The sequence below is a fragment of the Zeus faber genome (assembly GCF_960531495.2).
Source record: "Zeus faber genome assembly, chromosome: 22".
NCBI lineage: Eukaryota > Metazoa > Chordata > Actinopteri > Zeiformes > Zeidae > Zeus > Zeus faber.
In genome coordinates, this window is record NC_137209.1 from 4,261,063 (window position 1) to 4,282,504 (window position 21,442).

General features: G+C 42.9%; 2 protein-coding genes across 2 annotated transcripts in view; one reads left to right on the forward strand and one right to left on the reverse strand.

Annotated features, from left to right (window-relative positions):
• The window catches only part of cUnh4orf54 (chromosome Un C4orf54 homolog), a 162,749-nt gene that overhangs the window by 40,594 nt on the left and 100,713 nt on the right, over nt 1–21,442 (forward strand). The gene's annotated exons all lie outside the window — the stretch shown is intronic.
• On the reverse strand, nt 158–20,565 carry slc1a1 (solute carrier family 1 member 1; the record flags this gene model as incomplete). The annotated part of the gene is made up of 12 exons (XM_080023712.1): nt 158–398; nt 1,022–1,156; nt 2,345–2,539; nt 3,345–3,467; nt 3,926–4,033; nt 4,502–4,686; nt 5,051–5,146; nt 5,284–5,326; nt 7,927–8,041; nt 12,914–13,006; nt 15,693–15,833; nt 20,466–20,565. 12 exons carry the CDS (start codon nt 20,563–20,565, stop codon nt 158–160), a joined length of 1,575 nt encoding a protein of 524 aa, XP_079879838.1.

The window sequence follows — 21,442 nt, forward strand, 5'->3', positions numbered from 1 at the left end:
TGGTTCTAGAGTGGTGGGAGGTGGTGATCATCTTGGACGAGCTTGGGGGTGGAGCACGAGGGAGGAAGGAGGCTGCTGCTGTTGTGAGTGGTTATCTTTTCTCTCTCTCCGATGGATGAGGTCTTCCTTCCGAAGAATGGGATGTCCCCCGGTGCTGCTAAAACTGTGACGTTTCGGTGAAGGAGATGGCGTCTGTTTTGTCGACGGTGAAGCCGCCATTGACATAGGACTTCTTCTCGCAATCCTCGTCGTCCAGCGGCGACTCCAGGGCAAAGGGGTTGGCTACGTCTACGTCGGAGATCAGGTCCATGCGCTCCAGCTCCTGCTTGGACAGTTTCTGGACGATCCCGGCGCCGTACGCGTCCCCCAGCACATTGACCATGGTACGAAACCGGTCACTTAAAAAAAAAAAAAAAGAAATTCAACAACATCAAAACAAATACAGTTGAAACGCACAACAAAAAAGCTAAATCTGACATTGGGTTGGGAAAGTTTTACTTAGAACGATTTATTAAAACGCCCCAAATAATCGCAGTAGAAAGCATCATAAACAGCCTTTGGAGGCGAAACATACCCTACGTCAGTGTTTTTCAACCACCCGATGTTCCCTGAAATCTTTTTCAAATACCACTTGAAAAGAATTAAGGAATTAATGGAAATGATTCTGTTGTGCTGCAAGATCAAAATTGCAATACTGAACTAATTAATTTAAATGGTCAGTTCCAGCCAGATGACCAGCCCCAGCAGAACAAGTTTCACTCTGAAAGTGGGGACTATTCGTGGTCAGGTTCCACTAACTAAGAATGTTCGGCTCCTTTTTCGAGATTTGGTTCTGACGAGTGACGAAGAGTCGCTCGGTTTTCCGACTCTGTTAATTTGATCCAGTTGGTTTTTACGCACGGCGAGCAAAGGAGGACTTCTGGTGAACCAGTGAACGATGAAGTCAGTCATTGCTTGCTCTGAGTTGTGAATGAAATTTTCAGTTAATTTAAAGTAAAAAAAAAAAGCGAAAGAAACTCACAGCAGCCAATCCACAGCAACAATCAGTGTGACATCACTGGCGGGGAGTCCAACAGCCGTCAGCACTATGACCATGGTGACAAGGCCAGCGTTGGGGACTCCTGCTGCACCGATGCTAGCCACTGTTGCTGTGATGCTACAACAAGGGGAAAATTACTTCACATTACATCACATAGCAGACTCTAATAGTCAGTCCTAACCGTCAAAGAAATCTCACGGTGAAGCAAATATGGTCCTACATTTAGGTGTAGCAGTAAAAGAGTTTTATCAAGTGTCTTAACCCCCCAAAACTACTCCTATCTCCAGCAAGATTTCGGGAGAGATCCAGAGCTGTCCTAACCCTTTAGGAATTCCCAGGCAGCTTTACTAAAAACTTTAAGATCAACACTTATCACTTATCTAACCCCACCCTGAAAATGTGGCCACCCAAGGTCAAAATGCATGGTACAATGAATATCTAAGGGAATGGAAGCTGACCTGACCTCCAAATAATCTGCGTTGTTCTCAAACTTTGCACACGGCCTTTTTCCTTTTCTATTATTCTGAATCCGTCGAAAATTTCACTAAAAAACAAATGTATCTTGCTTAAAATTTTGAAGAAAGGTATCATATTTGACTTCATTGACTTATTATTATTATTATTATTATAATTATAATTATTATTATTACACAGATATTCACCATAACATGCATTTTGACCTGGGTGCCCAAACTTTTGCATTTCACCGACTATATATTATCATTTTCATGAATGTTCATATTATCCATGTAACCGTGCCACTTCCTTCCAGCATAGTGCAGGCTGATGACGCATGTCATCCTGGTACTTTTTGCATACTATTTGATGCATACTGTACTTTCAGACATAGTCAACACTAAATTGACATACGGAGTAATATGTTTTTGTAACATGTTTTTATGTTTATTTTTATTTTTTAAATTATTATTAAATATATATATATATATATATATATTTTTTTTTTATTACAATCTCATTTTTTTATTTTATTATAGGTGACGTCTTAGTAATTTACAAAGATATGGACCTAAAGAATCATTGATGAACAATCCTAAACCAGCAGTTAGATGGATCCATTTATTTTAGTTTTGGATTGCTAGAGATATATAAATATATATATATATTTTTTTTTACTAACATAATGCAGTGAAAAGTTTGCTTTGAAATGGAGTGGAGCAATAGTCTCCACTCCACTATAGTCTGAATATCCTTGGATGCTACAAAAATGTATTTCAGTACAGTATCAAAGTCATTGTACTCTTTTAATTTCCACCACTGAATACAGGTGATTAAACTGGCCCCCACCTGATGGTAACAATCTGGCCCACGTCCAAGTCAAAGTCGTTCAGCTGGGCAATAAAGATGGCTGCCACTGCCTCATACAGGGCCGTGCCGTCCATGTTGATGGTTGCGCCGACAGGAAGGACGAAGCGGGTGATCCGTTTGTCGATGCGGAGGTTCCCCTCTGCACACCGGAAGGTGACGGGCAAGGTGGCCGAGCTTGGTGGAGCAGAGTACAAACACACACACACACACACACACACACACGCACACACGCACACACGCACGCACGCACACACACACACACACACACACACACGTTGAATTTGATAATTTGATATTTATTATTATAATTTCCGTCTTAAAGGATAGTTTCACCATTTTTCATCCCAGGCCTTGTTAAAGAAATTGTTCATCAGGTTTTCAATGCAATTAATGGGGGACAAATCTGTATTTCGATGCAAAAAGTCCATATTTCAGGTAAAGTTAACGTTGTTATGGTGTTACCTGTCGCATTGTGCGACGCTGAAGATAACTGCTTTTGCAATTTTGAGAACTGAAAAGAAACGAAAAGAAAGAAAAACAACTTTTTTCTTTCGATTTACCTACCTTTCTCTTATATTTGTATTAAAGCATTATGTTGAGGTATATGTGACTAACAATTGTCGGTCCTTGTCAAAATACGAAGCATCCATGTACAGTATGTGCAGTATTTACACTGAATGCAGATTTTGGATTCATCCCCCACTACTTTGAACTTCTGAAGGGGGATGGAGGCTGTATTTCTTCAAGAATTAAATCTACCTACATACTACATGAGTATAAAAAAGGGGATGAACTTCAAAATAAATCAGAGAAATTCCTTTCAAATATTGGTTCCCGTCACTTTGTTTTTTTCCTAGCAGAACCTTGCTGAACGCTTTACTATTGAGAAACTTACCGCTCTGCTGCTGCTCCTCACTATGCTTAAATGCAGTCTGGTGGGGAAAAAGTTTGGAGACTATTTTCCCAAAAGATGCCTCACCTTGAAGATATCATGAGCGCTGTCACGAGCGCCTGCGCCATGCCCAAAGCGAACGTGTATGGATTCTTTCTCACAATGGCAAAGAAGATCAGCGGCAGGCAGATGGTGGAGTGGATCGCAAGGCTGACAAGAAAAGCATTATCAAGCTCAATAAATAGCCAGTTGGCGCTTTGCGCGATGCCATCCAGCTCTGACTGCTACAAATGCAATCGCTAATCAAATGTATTCATGTGTGGACAATGAAAGTGCCGGTATTTGCTCCTTGACTGAACATTTAAATACATACCAGTTCCACTATTCCAAACTGGTTGACAAAGTGCAAACTATGTTGGCGTATTTGAAAAAGAAATCACTTCAATAGGAAGCTGGATGGATTTACATTACAGCCTGTAATTCAGATAGAGAGGCTTGACTATGCTGGGGTTTTACAGCATAGACTATGCTCTCATTACTGCATCAGCAGGTTAAGCACTTTTAAATGCCCCCCTTTGGCCCTTATCAGTGCTCGCACAGGGCTTTGCCTTTACGGTGTCTTTGAGTGGAGAACCAGCTTAAATGCCAGCTGTAAATCTTAGGCTTACCCACTCAGCACTGTGACCATATAAAGACCCATCTTCTTGAAGATCTCCCAGTCTTCTACTTCGATGATCTTGGCTGCAATGAGGAACAGGATCCCCACTGGCATGTAACTGAAATTACACAATATATTTGAATACGAAGGCAGAAATTATTGGGCAGAAAGCTATGGGGTAATGTGAGGAACTAACTAGACATTTCAATTGACTGCCTACTACACATTCAAATACTTCCTCACTATCTCCAGGAGCCATTTAGGCCTCCATTAGTGTCCTCCAAGAGACAAACTTCCCTTTCCATACAAACAAGTTCTTCACTCACCTGAACTAAAACCTAAGATGCTTTTTCAAATTAAGAAGTATTTATCTTTTAAAAATAGAGAGAACCTTGTATCAAGAAGTAGATCCTTGTGGCATAAACTATGTCTTCAGTTCACGGACTGAGACGAAGAGGGCCGACTGGATTTTATTCAAATTTCAGGCAGTGAAATGGCATTCCTTCCTATTTTTTATGAATGCATTTCAATTTAAGAATGTTTAAATGAACACAACTTTGTCAAAGCCGAAGAGAGTCATACATACCACATGATTATCTGGACTAGCTTCATTGTCGCTTCATTTAAAGCATCGAAAAACTCGAGGAGGATGCGTCCCCTCTCACCCATCTTCCCAATGACCAGACCAAAGGTGACACAGAAGACGATGAGGCCCAAGACGTTAATGCCCTCCGAATAAGTCCCCACAATTTTATAGTCCTTGGTGATATTCTGCCAAGAAAGGGCAAACAGGGAGGCGATTCATTCTTGCAAGACAGGATGGTGCTTTCACAACCACTCTGTGAAGGCCCATTGACCGGCCATTTTTGTTAGATCAGACGCAAATGTCATCCCAATACTTGTCTACATAGTTCAGTGGTTCTCAACATTTTTGCTTTGATCTCCGATAAACCACACAACAACCCAGACATTGTCGAAACAAAAGTAGGCTATGATACATGCAAAACCAAGGTAGCTCGCTAAATATACCCTAACTTGATTTTGGCTCAGAGGAAGCATTTGCAGCATTACTTCTGATAGACATACTGTATATAATCATGCTAATGTGCTAATGGAGGTTCGGGGTCACACCTACCTCCACAACTGCCATGATTGTCACTGTGAGAGGTGGGAGCGCTGTCGTGTTGGACATAGCTTTGGGTGGCTTCTGCTCCACCCGCTTTGTCTTGTACTGGGAGCACAATCATCACATGTTTTATGAAATTACCTTCACAGCAATACTCATTACTTATCCGAATTGCTGTGTACGCTCAAGCGAACATATTGGAAAGCACAGATGGTCACAGTGCAATAAATAGTTAAGCCTACCTGCTGGAAACAAGCCTGTACCAGGTTTTCAGGAAACATGTTTCTGTTGATGGGGTAATACAGGTGTTGAGATTGGAGTGGAAGACGGATATGGGGCAAAGATAGTAGAGCATAACCAAACATTGTATGAAACAGACATTTTTTTAGAACGTCGGACAACTAGTGACAAATAGTGACCTCTGAATGTAGCCATAGGAACCACACCTCCATTACGAGATATGGTAATGGAGGCAACAAACCGGAAGTCCATTAGTTCCGAGAGTCTTGTTCCTGCACACGAGAAGTTGACACTTTGCATGGCGAAATTTCCACATGGGTGCTAAGCTGCTGGATACGTTAAAATTTTGTACTGTACTGGTCCAAGTTTTTTTAATTGGAAATGGACTTAAAACTAAGAAAATTAGTCACGTATATAAAATTATAACGTTAAATGTCATTGTATTCCCTACTGATACATCTTTTTTTTTACAAGTTAATTAAGTGTGTGTGTGGGGGGGGTGAGGGGGGGTTGGGGGTGGCTGGGTACTTTTCAATGGACTTTCATCCATGGAAAATGGTAAATATCCGGCTGAGGAAACTCCTCACTATTGTACCGGAAAATATCGAGCTCTCCTGTTTTCCCTGACACGTTTTATGACGCAAAACCCAGGCGCGTGCTTTTGCTTCCGTAGCCATAGGGGAGGGGATTTGCAACACAAGTTGTCTGACAGCTGCATGTTTGCCCATGACTGAGTAAACGCATTTGAAACCAGTTCCACAGAGGTGTCCCTTTAATTGCTGCCCAAACAAAGGCAAAACAGAAATTGTGTGGCCTTGAGGAACTGTGGGATGTCCAACGTGTCAAAGTCATCTTGTACTGCTTTAATGACATACCAAAAGACAACAAGGCTAACCATGTTGCCTTAGGCCTTTAGCAACTGCTCTTTCCTGTTTCATTGATTAGCTATGTAATTTAATGGATAACCTGGGTTTACTTCATTTTGAACTTGAACTCTACTATACCTTAAGCTGTCTCCAGACAGCTTCACTCAAAAAAGCTGAAAGCCCCTTTGGCGGTTCTCCTACCACACGCAACCCAAGTGGCGTTTTCAGGGCACTCCGGCATGGAGACACTAAAGACGGTGGGTTGTAAAAACCAGTTTATTGTAGAGAGTTGGCCAATTGGAATTAGCCAGGAGCAGATAGAACATGTAATGACAGGGCTCGTGTCCTGAGTGTGTGTGGGGATGGTGGTTTTACCTGCTGCTAATTAGACCAACAAACAAGTAGCAGGTATGCAGCCACCCTGATCTCAATCACCTAGATCCAGGTCAGGTGTGGCTGCTCACCCCACCATCCTCACACAACAGCTCCTTTAAACCACGTCTCAACTTGGCCCTGACAGGCTGTGATTGGGCCACTAGAACACCCTTCACATGGACCACCCAGTATATATACTGGGTCACTGCCTGTCATACTTCCTCTTTGCTTATTCAGCTCTCCGCTATTGGAAGCAAGTCCTCTATTACAGAAAGAGACAATTGAGGAATGATGTCGGCTGCAGACATCTGCGGGCTGTGGCGGCGCTGTCGGACCAGTTCTTCTGCATCGACTGCTTGAGTCTGCCGCCTGAAGTAATCCGCTATCAGTCCGACATCTTCGGTTCTCTCCCTAGTTGTCCCTGTACTGTCGAAAGGCCTACGAGGATATCATTGGCCTACTCGTCTGTGGGGCACAAACCCTCGAGCGGATAAAAGTGCATTTGACTAGGGGTGTGGCTACCACGTGGGCGTTGTTACGAGGGGTTTCAGTCAAGGAGGTCTGCGATGCTGCTTCTTGGTCTACCCAACACACGTTCACCAGATTCTACAGTCTCAACATGACGGTATCAGCACTGGCACAGGCTGTTTAGACAGCGGCCCGGTGTTAGCCTGCATACAGAGTTACACAATGTGGTTGAGAGTAGTTATGGTCAGGTGATACAAGCTCAGCTGTATGCTGAATCCCCACACAAGAGCATGGCGGTGGTTCTGGGGGGTTTGTTAATGTAAATTACCTTTGCACCCTATGAATGAGTTCTTATATGCTGAAATTGGGGTTTGAGGTCACATCTGCCAGTTGGTCCTTAATAATGACTGACCAGAAGAGCTGAATAATATGTCAGAGATAGTAGACAGACGGTGACCAGGTATATGTATTGGTTGGCAGGTTATATGATAGGTGTCTAATTGGCCCAATCATAGCCTGTCAGGGCCAAGTTGAGATTTGGTTGGTTTAAAGGGGTTTTTTGCTTTATTCAGTGGAGCTGTCAGTGGAGCTTAAGACATAGTGAGAACTCGAGTTCTTAATTGGTAAAACCAACCCAAACAGTTTCAGTGTTTGATCCAAGAGGAGTTTATTGTAGCAGCTTCTATTTTTATGATTATTGTATAATGGTATTTTGTTTCACAGAAAGGATAGCGTTTATTTCCTTAAGATGTTCATACCACTGGGTGAGCTAATCGTTCCCATTAGAGGATGTTTTAATGGCTGCTAACATTGAGGGGTAAATGCTTAGTGAGGATGAGAATCCCCCCCCCAATTCCAAATGATAGTAAAAGATAAGTGAAACTTAAAAGTGATCAAATTGTTCAGGCTAAAACCCTAGTGCTGAATTTGGTTCACCTGATGAGATCCAGCAGGGTGTCGACTGTTGAGACGTTGGGTGTGGTGCCTGTCCTGTCAATGTTATCCGCCGTCTGAGACACTCCCGGTTTAATAGCCATGACCAGGATTATGCCTTGCAAAGAGAGCAGCCATTATTTAGCATTCTGCCATGTCATTGGCAACAACTAATGATAGCAATATTACTCAAGAATATTATTTTTATATACTGTTTTTCTTTACATAATATATATTATTTAACACATGTCATATAATATACACAAGAGCAGTTCAAAGTGCTTTGCATAAGACATCAGAATCAGAATTTGTTTATTCGATCAAATACATTTTCATCTACAAGGAATTTGTTGTGGCAAGGAGCTGAAAGCAACAAAGGAGGAGTTGGAGGAGCAACTCCGTCAGGTCCACAGTGATCCCAGAAGGGAGGACAGCTTGGAAGAGATGGAGAAATAAAAAGACCAGAACCAACTATCCCTTTCAGAGTTGAGGAACCAAGCTGGCAGGAAGTGAACACCTTTCTCATGAAGGCCAGAGCAAAATCAACCCCAGGGCCTAACGGCATCCCCTACAAGGTGTATAAGTACTGCGAAAGGCTCAGGAAACGACTCTGGAAGTTACTGAGAGTGGCATGGAGGAAGGACCTCCTTGCTGAAGACTGGTTGGTTGCGGAGGGATGCTTCATTCCTAAGGAAGAAAACTCGATAGGGATCAAGCAATTCCGTACTATCTCACTCCTCAACATCGAAAGAAAGACCTTCCTTGGGATTCTGGCGAAGAGGCTGACCACTTTCATATTAGACAACGGGTACATGGACATGTCAGTCCAGAAGGGTAGAGTTCCAGGGGTGTCGGGCTGTCTTGAGCATACCAGTGTGATCACCAAGATCATTGAAGACGGGAAGAGAATCCGTGGTGACCTGGCAGTCCTGTGGCTGGATCTAACAAATGCCTATGGGACGATACCCCACAAGCTAGTGGAACTGACGCTGAAGACATTACATTACATTACATTACATTTAGTCATTTAGCAGACGCTTTTATCCAAAGCGACTTACAAGGGAGAATAACATTCAAGCTACAAGACCTACCATGTCCCAGAGCAATTCCAGACGCTCTTGCAGTACTACCTCGACAAGTTTAAAACGCATTTCACCTGCGGAGACTTCTCCACTGACTGGCAGAGACTGGAGTTGGGCATTGTCACCGGCTGCACCATTTCAGTGATCCTGTTTTCCACAGCGATGAACCTTCTTGTAAAGTCAGCAGAGAAGTTGCGCCGGGGTGCGGTGCTTGCGACGGGCATTCAACAGGTACCCGTAAGAGTGTTCATGGATAACCTCATCATCACGGCGAAATCAGTACCTGAAGGTAGATGGGTAATTCTGTAAAAAAAAAAAGATGGATCTTGGAGGACTTGGTCAAGCTCACTTAATGGGCAAGGATGAGATTCAAACCCGGAAAGTCCAGAAGCCTGGTATTGAGGAAGGTACATGTACAGAACCGGTTCCGCTAAAGATCAAAGATAATAGGCAGAGCGTGAGGGAGATGCTTATCCAAACAGACACCTAGATGACATCACTGCGGAAGTGATTTGCCTACCTGGCAAATACAAAGCCTGGGGTTACCAGTACAGGGTCCTCCCTAGACTGCTCTGGCCTCTGCTAGTAAATAAGGTACCTGTATCCACCGTCGAGGGGATGGAAAGGAAGATGAACACCTACCTGAGGAGATGGCTGGGCGTCCCAAGAAGCTTTTGCTCCATGGGACTGTATAGCACAGGCAGCAAGCTGCAGCTGCCTGTGACATCAGTGGAGTATAAGGCGACAAAGACACGTCAGGCCATGATGCTGCAAGACAGCAAGGACGAGAGAGTACGGCAGGCAGGCATTGTGGTCAGGACAGGCCGCAAGTGGTCAACCAGCAGAGCACAGACGGAGACAGAGGGTCGACTGCACTAGGCAGATATCGTGGGGACAGTAGCCCAGGGCAGGCTGGGACTGTGTTGCTCCACTAGAATGAGCTGGAACAATGCTGACTCAAAGAAGCGGGGCAGCATGGTGCAGGAGGAGGTCCGCAAGGCAGAGGAGGAGATTCGGCATGTCAAGGCTGTAGCCATGAAGAAACAGGACAGCTGGACAAAGTGGGAGGGCGTGCGAGAGAGGGCCCTGACCTGGCAGGACATCTGGACATGGAAGGACACCGAATAAAGTTTCTGATGTGTTCTGTATATAATGTCCTGCCTACTCCATCAAACCTCCACACATGGGGTTAGCAGACAGCCCCAAGTGCATGCTATGAGGAAAATCAACTAACCTGGAGCACATCCTCTCATCATGTCAGTCAAGCTTGGCAGATGGGAAATCCAGGTGGCGACATGACAAGATCCTGGCTCAGTTGGCGGATGGCATGGCCCTCTACTGGCCCTAACTTAATCCACTTTGTCAGGTCAGGAGAGAGTGCTGCAGCAGGGCGAAAGTGCAAAGGCGTCCTGGCTTCAGCAAGCGACTGGGAGATGAGGGCAGACCTGAAGACTCAGTTAAATCTCCCCTAGGAGATAGCCCACACCTCAGACCAGACATTGTCCTCTGGTCTAGAGGTATCAAACAGGTGGTGCTCATAGAGCTAACAGTACCCTGGAAAGAGAGGATGGAGGAGGCACATGAGTGCAAGCTCAAGAAATACCAAGCCCTTATCCTCAAGAGCCAGCAAAACGGATGGAAGGCCTGGAATCTGCCTGTGGAGGTCGGCTGTAGGGGCTTTGTCAGGCAGTCACTCTAGAGAACCCTTGGACTGCTGGGGATCGAAGGTCTGACCAGGAAGCAGCTAGTAGGCAACGTCACCAAACAGGCGAAAACAGCATCCCGATGGATTTGGATACAGTGGGAGGTGCAGTGGCGGAGCCACCTGGGGAAGAATTAACAACGGCAGAGGTGATTGGTGGTCAGCAGGGGTAGATCCAGGACGCTGGATCTGCTGTTGAGCCCTCCTGGGTGTCATGGGCTTAAATCGATGAAACACCAGTGAAGGGGGGTGCCCATCTGATGACCTGCTGTAGCCACCCATCTCTTGCTCAGGTATGCGGCCAAGTCTAGACTTGGCTCAGGGAGGAGGACGCCCCTGCTAGGCACAGTCCCGCTAGTGCCTTGAAAGAAAGAAGAAGGAGAGGCCACTGGCCCACAGATGGGGCAGGGCAGGGTACCTGTAAAGGTGGGCCAGGTGCGATGACCCACATCGTATTTTGCATACTACTAGTTTATTTTCATGTCTGCATATGGAGCCATGGAAATTGCATCACAAATATCACAGTATAACAGATGTTTTACAGTACCATCACGATTTTGTTATTTTCAGAAATAAATCTGTTTCCCCATCCACACAGCCCATGTTAATAAAATATAAAAAAAACATTATTTTAAATTAAAATATGTAAATGTATTTGTGTCCCTTTTGATGGTTGAACGAAAGGTATAAAATAAAAGTATAAAGGTCATTGTTATTGTTATTGTATGTATATAACAAAGACATAAAAGGTATTTATAAAAGCAAAACAACAATAATAAAAGCATAGAAATAAAAAGCTAAAAAACAAGCCATAATACGATCACGGAGAAAAAAGGTCAAAGTACAATTTAAAGCAAGCTGATTGTTTAAAACTGCAGTTTGTTCCAACATTGTGGAGCATAATTACTGCTTATCTGTGTTTTGTCTTTACTCTGTACAGTTAGTAGTTCGCTACCAGGTGACCAAAGATGTCAATTAGCATTTAGGTAGCCCTTAATGAGGAATAAACAGGAGCTGCAATCATCCATGGGAATAATTTATGCATGAATGCCTAACCCCATTGCAAATTCTGATTCCAAATGTGACCTACAGAATTGAGTACCTGTCAGATAAGGACTGAAAGTATAAAAATAAAAAATAAATCGATATAGTATACACAAACCACGATGTTAGTTGCACTTATAGACCTGAAAAAAGTAAACAAAGACAAAATATCTTGTGCAAAAAAAGGGACGAAAACGAGAGACAGCCCATAAAACACACGTGAAGATAACAGGATTAATAGGATTATTAGAATTGCATAGGAATAAATGTCAACACATGGCTCAGTGCCATGTCAGCTCCCCCTCATATACCCCGATCAGCCACAACATTAAAACCACTGACAGATGAAGGGAAAAACATTGCTCATCTCGTTACAATGGCACTTGGCAAGGGGTGGGATATATTAGGCAGCAAGTGAACAGCCAGTTCTGTGAAGTAAAGCTGATGTGTTGGAAGCAGGAAAAATGGTCAAGCGTAAGGATCCGAGCAACTTTGACAAGGGCCAAATTGTGATGGTTAGACAACTGGGTCACAGCATCTCCACTATGTTCCCACTATGCCGTGGTCAGTTCCAACCAAAAGTGGTCCAAGGAAGGACAACCGGTGAACTGGCGACAGGGTAATGGGCCCCAATTCTCATTGATGTGCGTGGGTAGTGAAGACTAGCCTGTCTGGTCTGGTAGCACAGAACACCCGGTGCATCAGGCTTGCTGAGTATGGGGCTGCATAGCCGCAGACCGGTCAGATTGCCCATCCTGACCCCCGTCCACTGCTGAATGCGCCTACAACGGGCACACGAGTGTCAGGAATGGACCATGGACCAATGGAAGAAGGTGGCCTGATCTGATGAATCACATTGTCTTCTACATCATGTGGATGTGGTGTTAGGGTCCGATCCGATCTAGCATCTGTGGGATGTGCTGGAACAACAAGCCCGATCTATGGCGGCCCCATCTCACAACTTACGAGATACCACAGGACACCTTCAGAGGTCTTGTGGAGTCCATGCCTCAATGGGTCAGAGCTGTTTCGGGGGGGAGGGCTACACATTATTAGTGGTTATTAATGGTGGTTTTAATGATATGGCTGGTTGGTGTATATTCCCAAATTATAGAATATGCAGAAATTCAAACTCTGTCCAAGAAAATTATTTTGAACTCACCTAGAATGACTGCAATGATAGTTGTAGAGAAGTAATACACAACTGCTCGCAGGCCGATCTTCCCAGAAACCTCAGAGTCCAGGGCTGCGACTCCTGCAAACATGAAGTTCTCACTTGTCTGCCAGAAAGATGAGGATGTACCAGGTCTTTCAAATCCAGTTCATTTGCAAATTCAACATTATCTATTTACATTACATTTAGCAGACGCTTTTATCCAAAGCGACTTACAATTGTTCAAACACCGATGGACGCAGCCATCAGGAGCAATTAGGGGCTAAGTGTCTTGCTCAAGGACACTACAGCATGCTAGCAGGAGGAGCCTGGGATGGAACCAGCAACCTTTAGATGACTAGACCACCAGCTCTACCGCCTGAGCTACCATCCCCTATTTGTCATGAGCCATTCAAAGCGACAGGTTTGTGGCTGTGTACAGCCCAAGCTACTAAATAGTACTATAGTACTACTCAGTGGCGGGCTGTGAATTTTACGCCTAGGCCTTCAGTGGCGTCCTACCTAAATCAATCCACCTCTTAATACCATCATTATGGCACCATGCTTACAGACACCATCAATATTATACAGAAACGCAGTAGAAGAGGACGTTGCATCACAGACAGGTATTTTATATGGCAAGAATGAATGCCATTATTAAAGCAAGAAACCTAATTAACACAATTCAACAGGTTTCCTTTCACTGCAGTCAGAGCTGTGCCACATACATATCAGATGTTATAAAGCGCTCCTTGACACCCGTGTCCGTCACATAAGGCAGGACCAGTGCTAGCTGTGCTGCATTACTCACGTCTGTCGTCTCGTCCACCATAACAGCGACAAAGGTGCTTTATTAATCTCCCCCTTTTCATCTCTTCTCCTATCACTTCAGCAGTAGCAAACATCAGGTCGTTTTATATTTTGCCTGACGTCCCACAAAACACTTTGTTAGTGGACTGGTGATAATGTAAGTCGCTGTTGTTCTCAGCAAGAAAAGAAAGAAGCTCCAAATAGTTGCCTCTATTAGTGGATCCAGCGCTTTCATCATGTCCCCGAAATGAAAGTTCTTGTTTACCTAAAAATATGACACAATCGATCAGTCCTTTCAATATTTCCCTATTTTTCTTCACCTTTTCGTTGTGGAGCTCCGTTTCCCTGCGCACTTGTTGGTTGAACTGCTGGTCCACTCGGGTTTCCCCGAACGTTTTCAAAAGCACCGTAGCGTGTAAGTGTCCGGCCGTGCTTTGGTGTCTCGTCGCTGCCTTGGTTAGACAACTTAAGTTTGCAAACCCAATGTGAATACACCAAGTCGATCCGTTGCAAATAACAGACATTCCCAGCAATACAATTTGCAGTGTTCCTCGGAGGCTGTTAGCCAAGGTTACCGCTCGTAGTTCATGATTTGAAAGTGGCGGACGAATCCTTTCCCTTGCTGGGACTTTTCTTGAAAAGTCCATCTTGAAAATGGCGTTAAAATTATATCTACGACCGAATTAATTTCTTCTCCTCCTTCAGCCATTATGGGTTGAAAAAAGGATTAAATAACGGGAATATTTAGCTTGTGAAGGTCGCTATGAATGCGGTTTAGCTAGTTCTTACGCTCTCTGCCCATCCAATCAAAGGACAGGAAAATGCCGACATTATTGAACGCCTACTAGATGGCTCTGGTGTCGCCAACTCGAAATCTGATTTGTTAAAGTAAGCTTCGTTGCCATTGATTTTAATTTACAAGCGGCAGATTTCGTTGACATGGCCACACATGATGGATGAAATATGATTGGACAAAAGCTCTAACATAAACATACACTACTGGAAGCAGCGCAAACAAGAGAAAAGCTACGAAATGAAGATAATAAACATTTGGAAATAATTAAATGAAGAGAATAGACATTTGGGAATAATTTAATACATATTCATGAAAATAAATGTACTAAAATGCAGGTCAGTGATTCTGATAGTGTTTAGGCCAGCGGAGAAGGCCTTGCTGGCCCTGACAGCCCACCACTGGTAATACTCATCTAGTACCCTCTGATGTACACAGACCAAGACCATGACCTCGGCTAGTAGGCCCTCTTTCTCTATACGGTGCACCCCTGTGTGGCACAACTGGTCTTCCTGGTCCCCAAACCGGGGCCTCATGGGAAAAAAACTGTTGAAATAAGGCTGGGCTGATAAAGTGCAGACAAGGTTAATATATTGAGGCAACTACATTGCTAATTTGCTGCTTCAATTGTCATGGCGTAGCTTTTGTTTTAGCAGAGGGATTCCTGGAACCCTCTGCTTTGACCTCATCATTGGTTTCGTGAACGAGACCCAGTCACTTGGAAAGGACAATCACTCTGTCTGCAAAATGTTCCCATGTACCTTGACAATGTTGAGCCTAATAAAGATCCACTGCCAGCCAAGCCCACAGCCCCAATATAGCATTTTCGCAAACGTAAGGTAAGGTTCATTTTGTTTTTGTGCCTGTACCCGCTACTCCACATTATTTCTTTGGAAAGTTGTAGACGGGTGTCAGGAATGCCAAAGAGAGGTGAAACCATTGTCCAGTGATGATCTTCACATCAATTACAGCCATATCTTCCAAGTAAACAAGGAAGGACTCTCAAAGGCCTAAGACCCCTGTCTATCCGCAATATCAACTGACCATACTACAATGTTATGGAAGACTTATACTTTGTGTATGACTATATTTATTGTATGTACAGTATATACTCTGGCACTATATTGTATCTTGTATTTTGTTAAGTCGAAACACAATTAGACTTGACGGACGTGCAGCAGTCACCTGTTATCATGCTGGAAACGATCAGTGGGAGGATGACCAGCTTGAGCATCCGCATCAGGATCTCCCCCGGAAAGCCAAAGTATTGCTTGTGGAGGTGAGAGAGGGACGCATACTCTCTCACCACCACGCCGAGACCAATCCCTGGAGTTTAGGAAGAGGAAAGTCACTGTTTAGTCAGTGGCGCTGGATATCTGCACTGCACAGGACGATTCCACAGTTCACCCCAGAAGCTCATTGGTGTGCGTTACTCTTTAATCAGTCTTCGTTTTAGCTGTTTAAATTTACTGTTTTTTTCAATTGCAAATTTGTTCATTTCCTTTAATTCAAATATTCTTATCCTTCTATTTTTACTTGATTTTATTCTTTGCATTGCATTTTGAATTTTGCTTTTTTGCTTTGCTACTTATATATTTTTTTATTACTTTTTATAATGCAATTGCCTTCTATTAATCTAAAAAAGTTTGAGTTGCATCTTGAGTACGAATGTTACTATACAAAGTCTATTATTATCATTATTAATGCCCCTTAATAACTTTTTTGAGAGGCTGAAACAGTTATTTGATAACCCTCACGATTCAATGTATTCATTATTCTTTGTTTTTTAAAATTTGTTGATGAGTTTATACACACTTTGGAAAATCCAATTCAAAAACATTGTTGTTGTGAGAGTGTATTGATAATGACATCCTGGTAATGAGATGGAAGGTCACCCTAGAAAATCTCGAATATAATTTTTTAGATTTTAAGGGGACCGCCATATACTGTCTGCCATGTCGTGCAAGGCCAAAGCAGGCACTCCAATTTTATGCGGGCCAATTTGATTTTCTCCCATTCAATTGTTTTTTTCCAAAGATTTACTGTAGTTCTTATCGGTGAGCATTTTCCCCTCATAAAAGCTACATTCATCCAGCTTGGCGGTTTTTCTCTGAATGTCCAAATGGGATTAAATAAAAAATAGTGGGCATGGTAAACTTTATGGCACCTGCATAAAGACACTGCACACCAATTGAGGGCAATTCAACAATCAAGTCAATCCCTTTGTTTGGTGGCTCGAGCTCTCACCTTCCTCCTAGAGTCTATGATTCATAAATTATGGTCAATCATTAAAAGTGTCATTCATTTATATATTACCATAATGTCATCTGAGGTCAAGAATGCAGAAAATTTTGGAAAATTACTAGTTTCATTGGGAATATAAGAATGTGACAATCAACAAGGTTGTGTAATAATTGATCTCTGGCCTTGAAGTTATTACCAGATACTGTAATGTTACACAGAGGTTTAATGTGTAAATCCATACTATTATTTTGTCCAAAATCCCATATTTGATTGACTTTCTTTTTTAGCTCGTAATCTTTAAGAAAAAGCAATTCTATGTATTTGCGTTGTGTGTGCGCTCCCCTATGCACTCTTGCCATTTGTGGTGGTGGGGTCCACCTTTCCCGGTATGAATGCAGACATTGGACACGCCCAAGAAGTAAAAGGTAGCCACGGTGAATTAGATAAACCAGCCAAGCCTGCACCTGACCAACCTTCAACGTTGAAATGTGGTTGAAATAATGTCAGTTGTTGTTGCAATGTTGAAAACACGTTGAAACAATGTTTAATGCTAAAGTGTTGTAAATGGTTAACAAAATACTTATTAATCAAAGTTGAAATTTTAACAAGATGTCTTCAACAAGGCTGTGGTGTGGGGATGGTGTGCTTTGAGCAGCCACACTTGTCCTCGGCCTAGGATCAGAGTGGCTGTATGCCTGTTGCTCCTTGATTGGTCTAATGAGCAACGGGTATAACTGCCACCCCACACACACTCTGGAGGTGAGCCCTTGTCATGACATGCTGTCCTTCTGCTCTGGGGCTTGTTCCACCTTCCCCCTCTCTATAATAAACTTGTGTGTCTGCAACCCTATGTCTGTGCCTCTGTGCTGGAGGACCCTGAAAACACCACTCGGGTGACGTGTGGTAGGTGAAACTGCCACAAACGTTCTGGCTTTTAAATTACGATTATTCTTCTTATTTTATTAACATTTTATTATATTTTGATCATGAGACCACTTCAAAAATCTAAATTGATACCTTCAAAATAGATAACACCAACAATAATAAATATAGCTGCAGGCAGCAATACACAGTGTCCTTTTTAGTCGTGTTAGGTACGTATTACATTTTACAGATTTTCCGTAATCTGCAAAAAGGTTGACTTCTTTCTGTGATTATTTATCATTTTCCGGGTAATTGTTTTTTGGATCTGTCCGATTACTAGTTTTCCAAAATGTTCCAAGTCCGTGAAACGCATCATGGACTCGCACAGTTGGGGGTGGACTCAACTCGATGTGGTGATGATTTTCTGTGGATTAATCTTTCGCGTGTCCAAGTTTTCCGATGGGTTACGATTCCATGAAACCCTAAAAGGGTTGACGTCTTTCTGTGATTAATTATCATTTTCCGGGTACTAGTTTTTCGGATTCGTTACAAGTAATTGGAACGCGTCAGGGACTCGCACAGTTTGTAGGTTAAAACAAATATCGAATCCCGCAAAGTAAGGAGGGACACCACCCATCTATCTTCATTTACAAAAAGAACAGAAGAGATATGATATCAACGGAACAGCCCTGCCGACGTCAAAGACAGATAAGATGATACACGGACATCTACACACGCGTTGTTATTAACCACTACAGGTTGGCAAGAGGTTCAGATTTTCTACCACCTTAAGACAGCTACGTTAGATTACCTAAAATCATGCTGAACTGTTATAACTTTATGCAATGTTTTTAGATGTCTATTTTATTCTATTGTCACTTTATTTTGTTGTTGTTTGTCAGTGATGTAACTTCAGCATAACTTAAGTTAATGGCGGTCATTAATCATTGTTGTGACAAAAGTGTCTCATTGAAACCCATTGTAACCATAGATATTGTCCAACTTTTAGTTTCCGTTTTAGGATTATTTTCTTATTTTAATTTTATGTACATACACTGCGACCTCTTGCCCGTATTTGAAACTCGACTCTTATTTTATTTAAAATGTTTTATTTCCTCCTTATTGTTGCCTTGTTACTTTGTCTTTTTATGACCACTACGCAGTTGTTGCCTGTCATGCCCCAAGAATTTCATTGTACCGAATGAGGTTGTGTTGTACTGTACACTTTACAAATAAAACACGAATTTGATATTGAATTTTCAAATAGGTGAGGCAGGCCTCTTGGAGTCATTTTGTCAGGTGTCATTTTTGTGTGCAATGAGTAGAATATGGTCCTTATTTGACATGCAGTATGGAAAGAGCATCCTATATCAGCTGGTTGTCAGTCTATCAGTATTTTCAAACTTGTCACACACTGTCCAAGAGAGAAAAAGTGTCCTCTGCCCATCCAAGTTTTGGACCAATGATAGATCAAAGTTTTATATTTTATATTAGTCTCTTTTTCGTGTTAAACAGTTTAACATTTTGTTTTAACAACATGTTTTCCCACACCCCATTTTGGCATTATTTTTAATAATTGCCTGGGGTGGAACTTTTTTGTTTGTTTTGTTACATCTTCATGTTTTACTGTTGTCAACTGAGCAGTTCCTTTCTCTCTGAATAAAAACAATAATAAATCAATATTCTAAAAAAGTGGTTTGTGTTTTCATATTTCATTGGCCTTGCGTCAATGTTAATTCAAAGTTCGACACGAGACCTTAATTCACCCATGTTGAAAAGTAAGACATCGAAACAACGTTGCGATATCACCGTTGATTCAGCTTTCAAAATCTTAAAAAATGTCAACAGTGATTCAACCTCGATCCAGGATCTTTCTTCCGTGAATAACCATTAAAATGCTGGCTGGGAGTGTCACTAGTTGTGGTCAGTAAACTGTCCATATGAATATATATTTGCGGGGAGAGTAGAGTATTTCAGAGTCTCAGAGTGAAGTCGGATGTAAACCCAATGTTGGGCAAAAGACAATTTGTATTTTCAAATGGAATTCTGGGTAATCCATCCAACACAGACGATCCCTTGGATTCGCACTTTAATCACCACCATGTATAATGTTGTAATAAGAGTGGATGTATGATGGGTATTTATTCTATTACATTTTTATGTTTTATTTTATATACTATAACTATACTATATTTATAGTGATACGGTTTATACAGTACTCTAAATATTTGAGAAAAAAACGTTTTGAAAATGCAGTATGTTCATGAGTGAAAAACATCATCATCAAGACCAGAGAAATATCACAAGACAAATGACTTAACAGGTACTCCGCATATCTGCAACAAGGGATGTCAAATAAATACAACATGTCTCATTTCATTGAATCTCTGTAGAAGGTAAGCTACATATTTCTGTATTCAGCCCTGAGAGCCCACATGTCATGCAGACCATGCAGAGATGCAGAGCACTACTGAACGAGAGAGGGGGATAGGATGCAGCATATCGGCACCTAGAATCAACCCTAGGGTCTCTGGATCTATTATCGCATTAGGAAAAAGAAAACGATCGGTCCATCCGATCGGGGTTTATGTGCAGACATGTTTTTTTCCATTTTGGAATGAAACCCAATGCATACGCCATATGCGCCAAATAAAGCACGTCCCTCGCTATAGTCTCAGCACCCAGACACCCCTAACTGGATGCATTCACCCATCGACAATGCACGCATACACTGATGGTTAAGGCGTGATGTTAAAGGCAAACATAACTGGAACAAATAAAAAAAGAGCAAATGTGCCGGACTCTCAACGGGCACAAGCAGACAGTACACGGATCGGGGCGCTCACGTACCCAACAACACTGACGCGATCGTGGCAACGAGAAGCCAGTTCCTCTTCAATAAGCCTTTGAAATGCATGTCGCGTCGCTCCTTTTTCCCCATCAGCTCCATCCGGTGCACGACGGGGGGGGGGGGGGGGGTCGTCTGGCCGGGTACAGCCGGCTCCCGGAGGCGAGGTGCGGGCGCAGGCGGCGACGCAGGCGGAGGAGAGTCTCGTCCCTGTGGTGCGAAGCCCGTCAGGCGCGTCCGACCGCCGGTGTGTGAGGTGCGCGCCGTCCGTGCGTCCTCCTGCCTCCGACCCCCCCCCCCCCCCCGGGCGGGGTGACAACCGTCACGACACCACGACAACATTTCTCAACACCAAAAAGTAAAACTTCACTATTGTTCAATTTAAAAGATGGGATTTTAGGCTACATAACAATAATAAAAATGTATCCCTCCGCCTGGGTTCCCATAGAGACAGAACGGTATCAAATGGGGTTTCTCCCCTTATGCATCCTCGATATGGAAAACGCATTTGGGGGGGGCCGCTTTTGTAAAATGCAGATTTGTGTCCGTCATGAATCCAGTCATATTTGTCTATCTTGACCATAACATTCTTAAAAAAATAAAAATAAATTACATTCTGTGGGACACGAAGGTCAAGTTGGATATACTGTATTGTCTGGCTGTGCGCTGCCACCTCCTGGTGGCCTCAGCCTCTGCCTCTGTCCAGGCCAGCCAGACAGATATGGCCCGACTTGGGCCCCAGTAACCTTTTCCAACCTGGCACCCAAACAACCATCGGTCTAGCACGTCCCAAGCGACATCCTACACACTAAGCCAACATACCAAGGTGGATGAACGTGACGGCAAAGAGCCACCATCAAATTTGTCCCCAAATACATTTATTACATTGTATGTAGGAGCCATTTATTTGTTCGTATTTGGTTGTTGTTTTACTAATAATAAATGCTATTGTTTAATTGATTACTTTAGATGTTTTTTC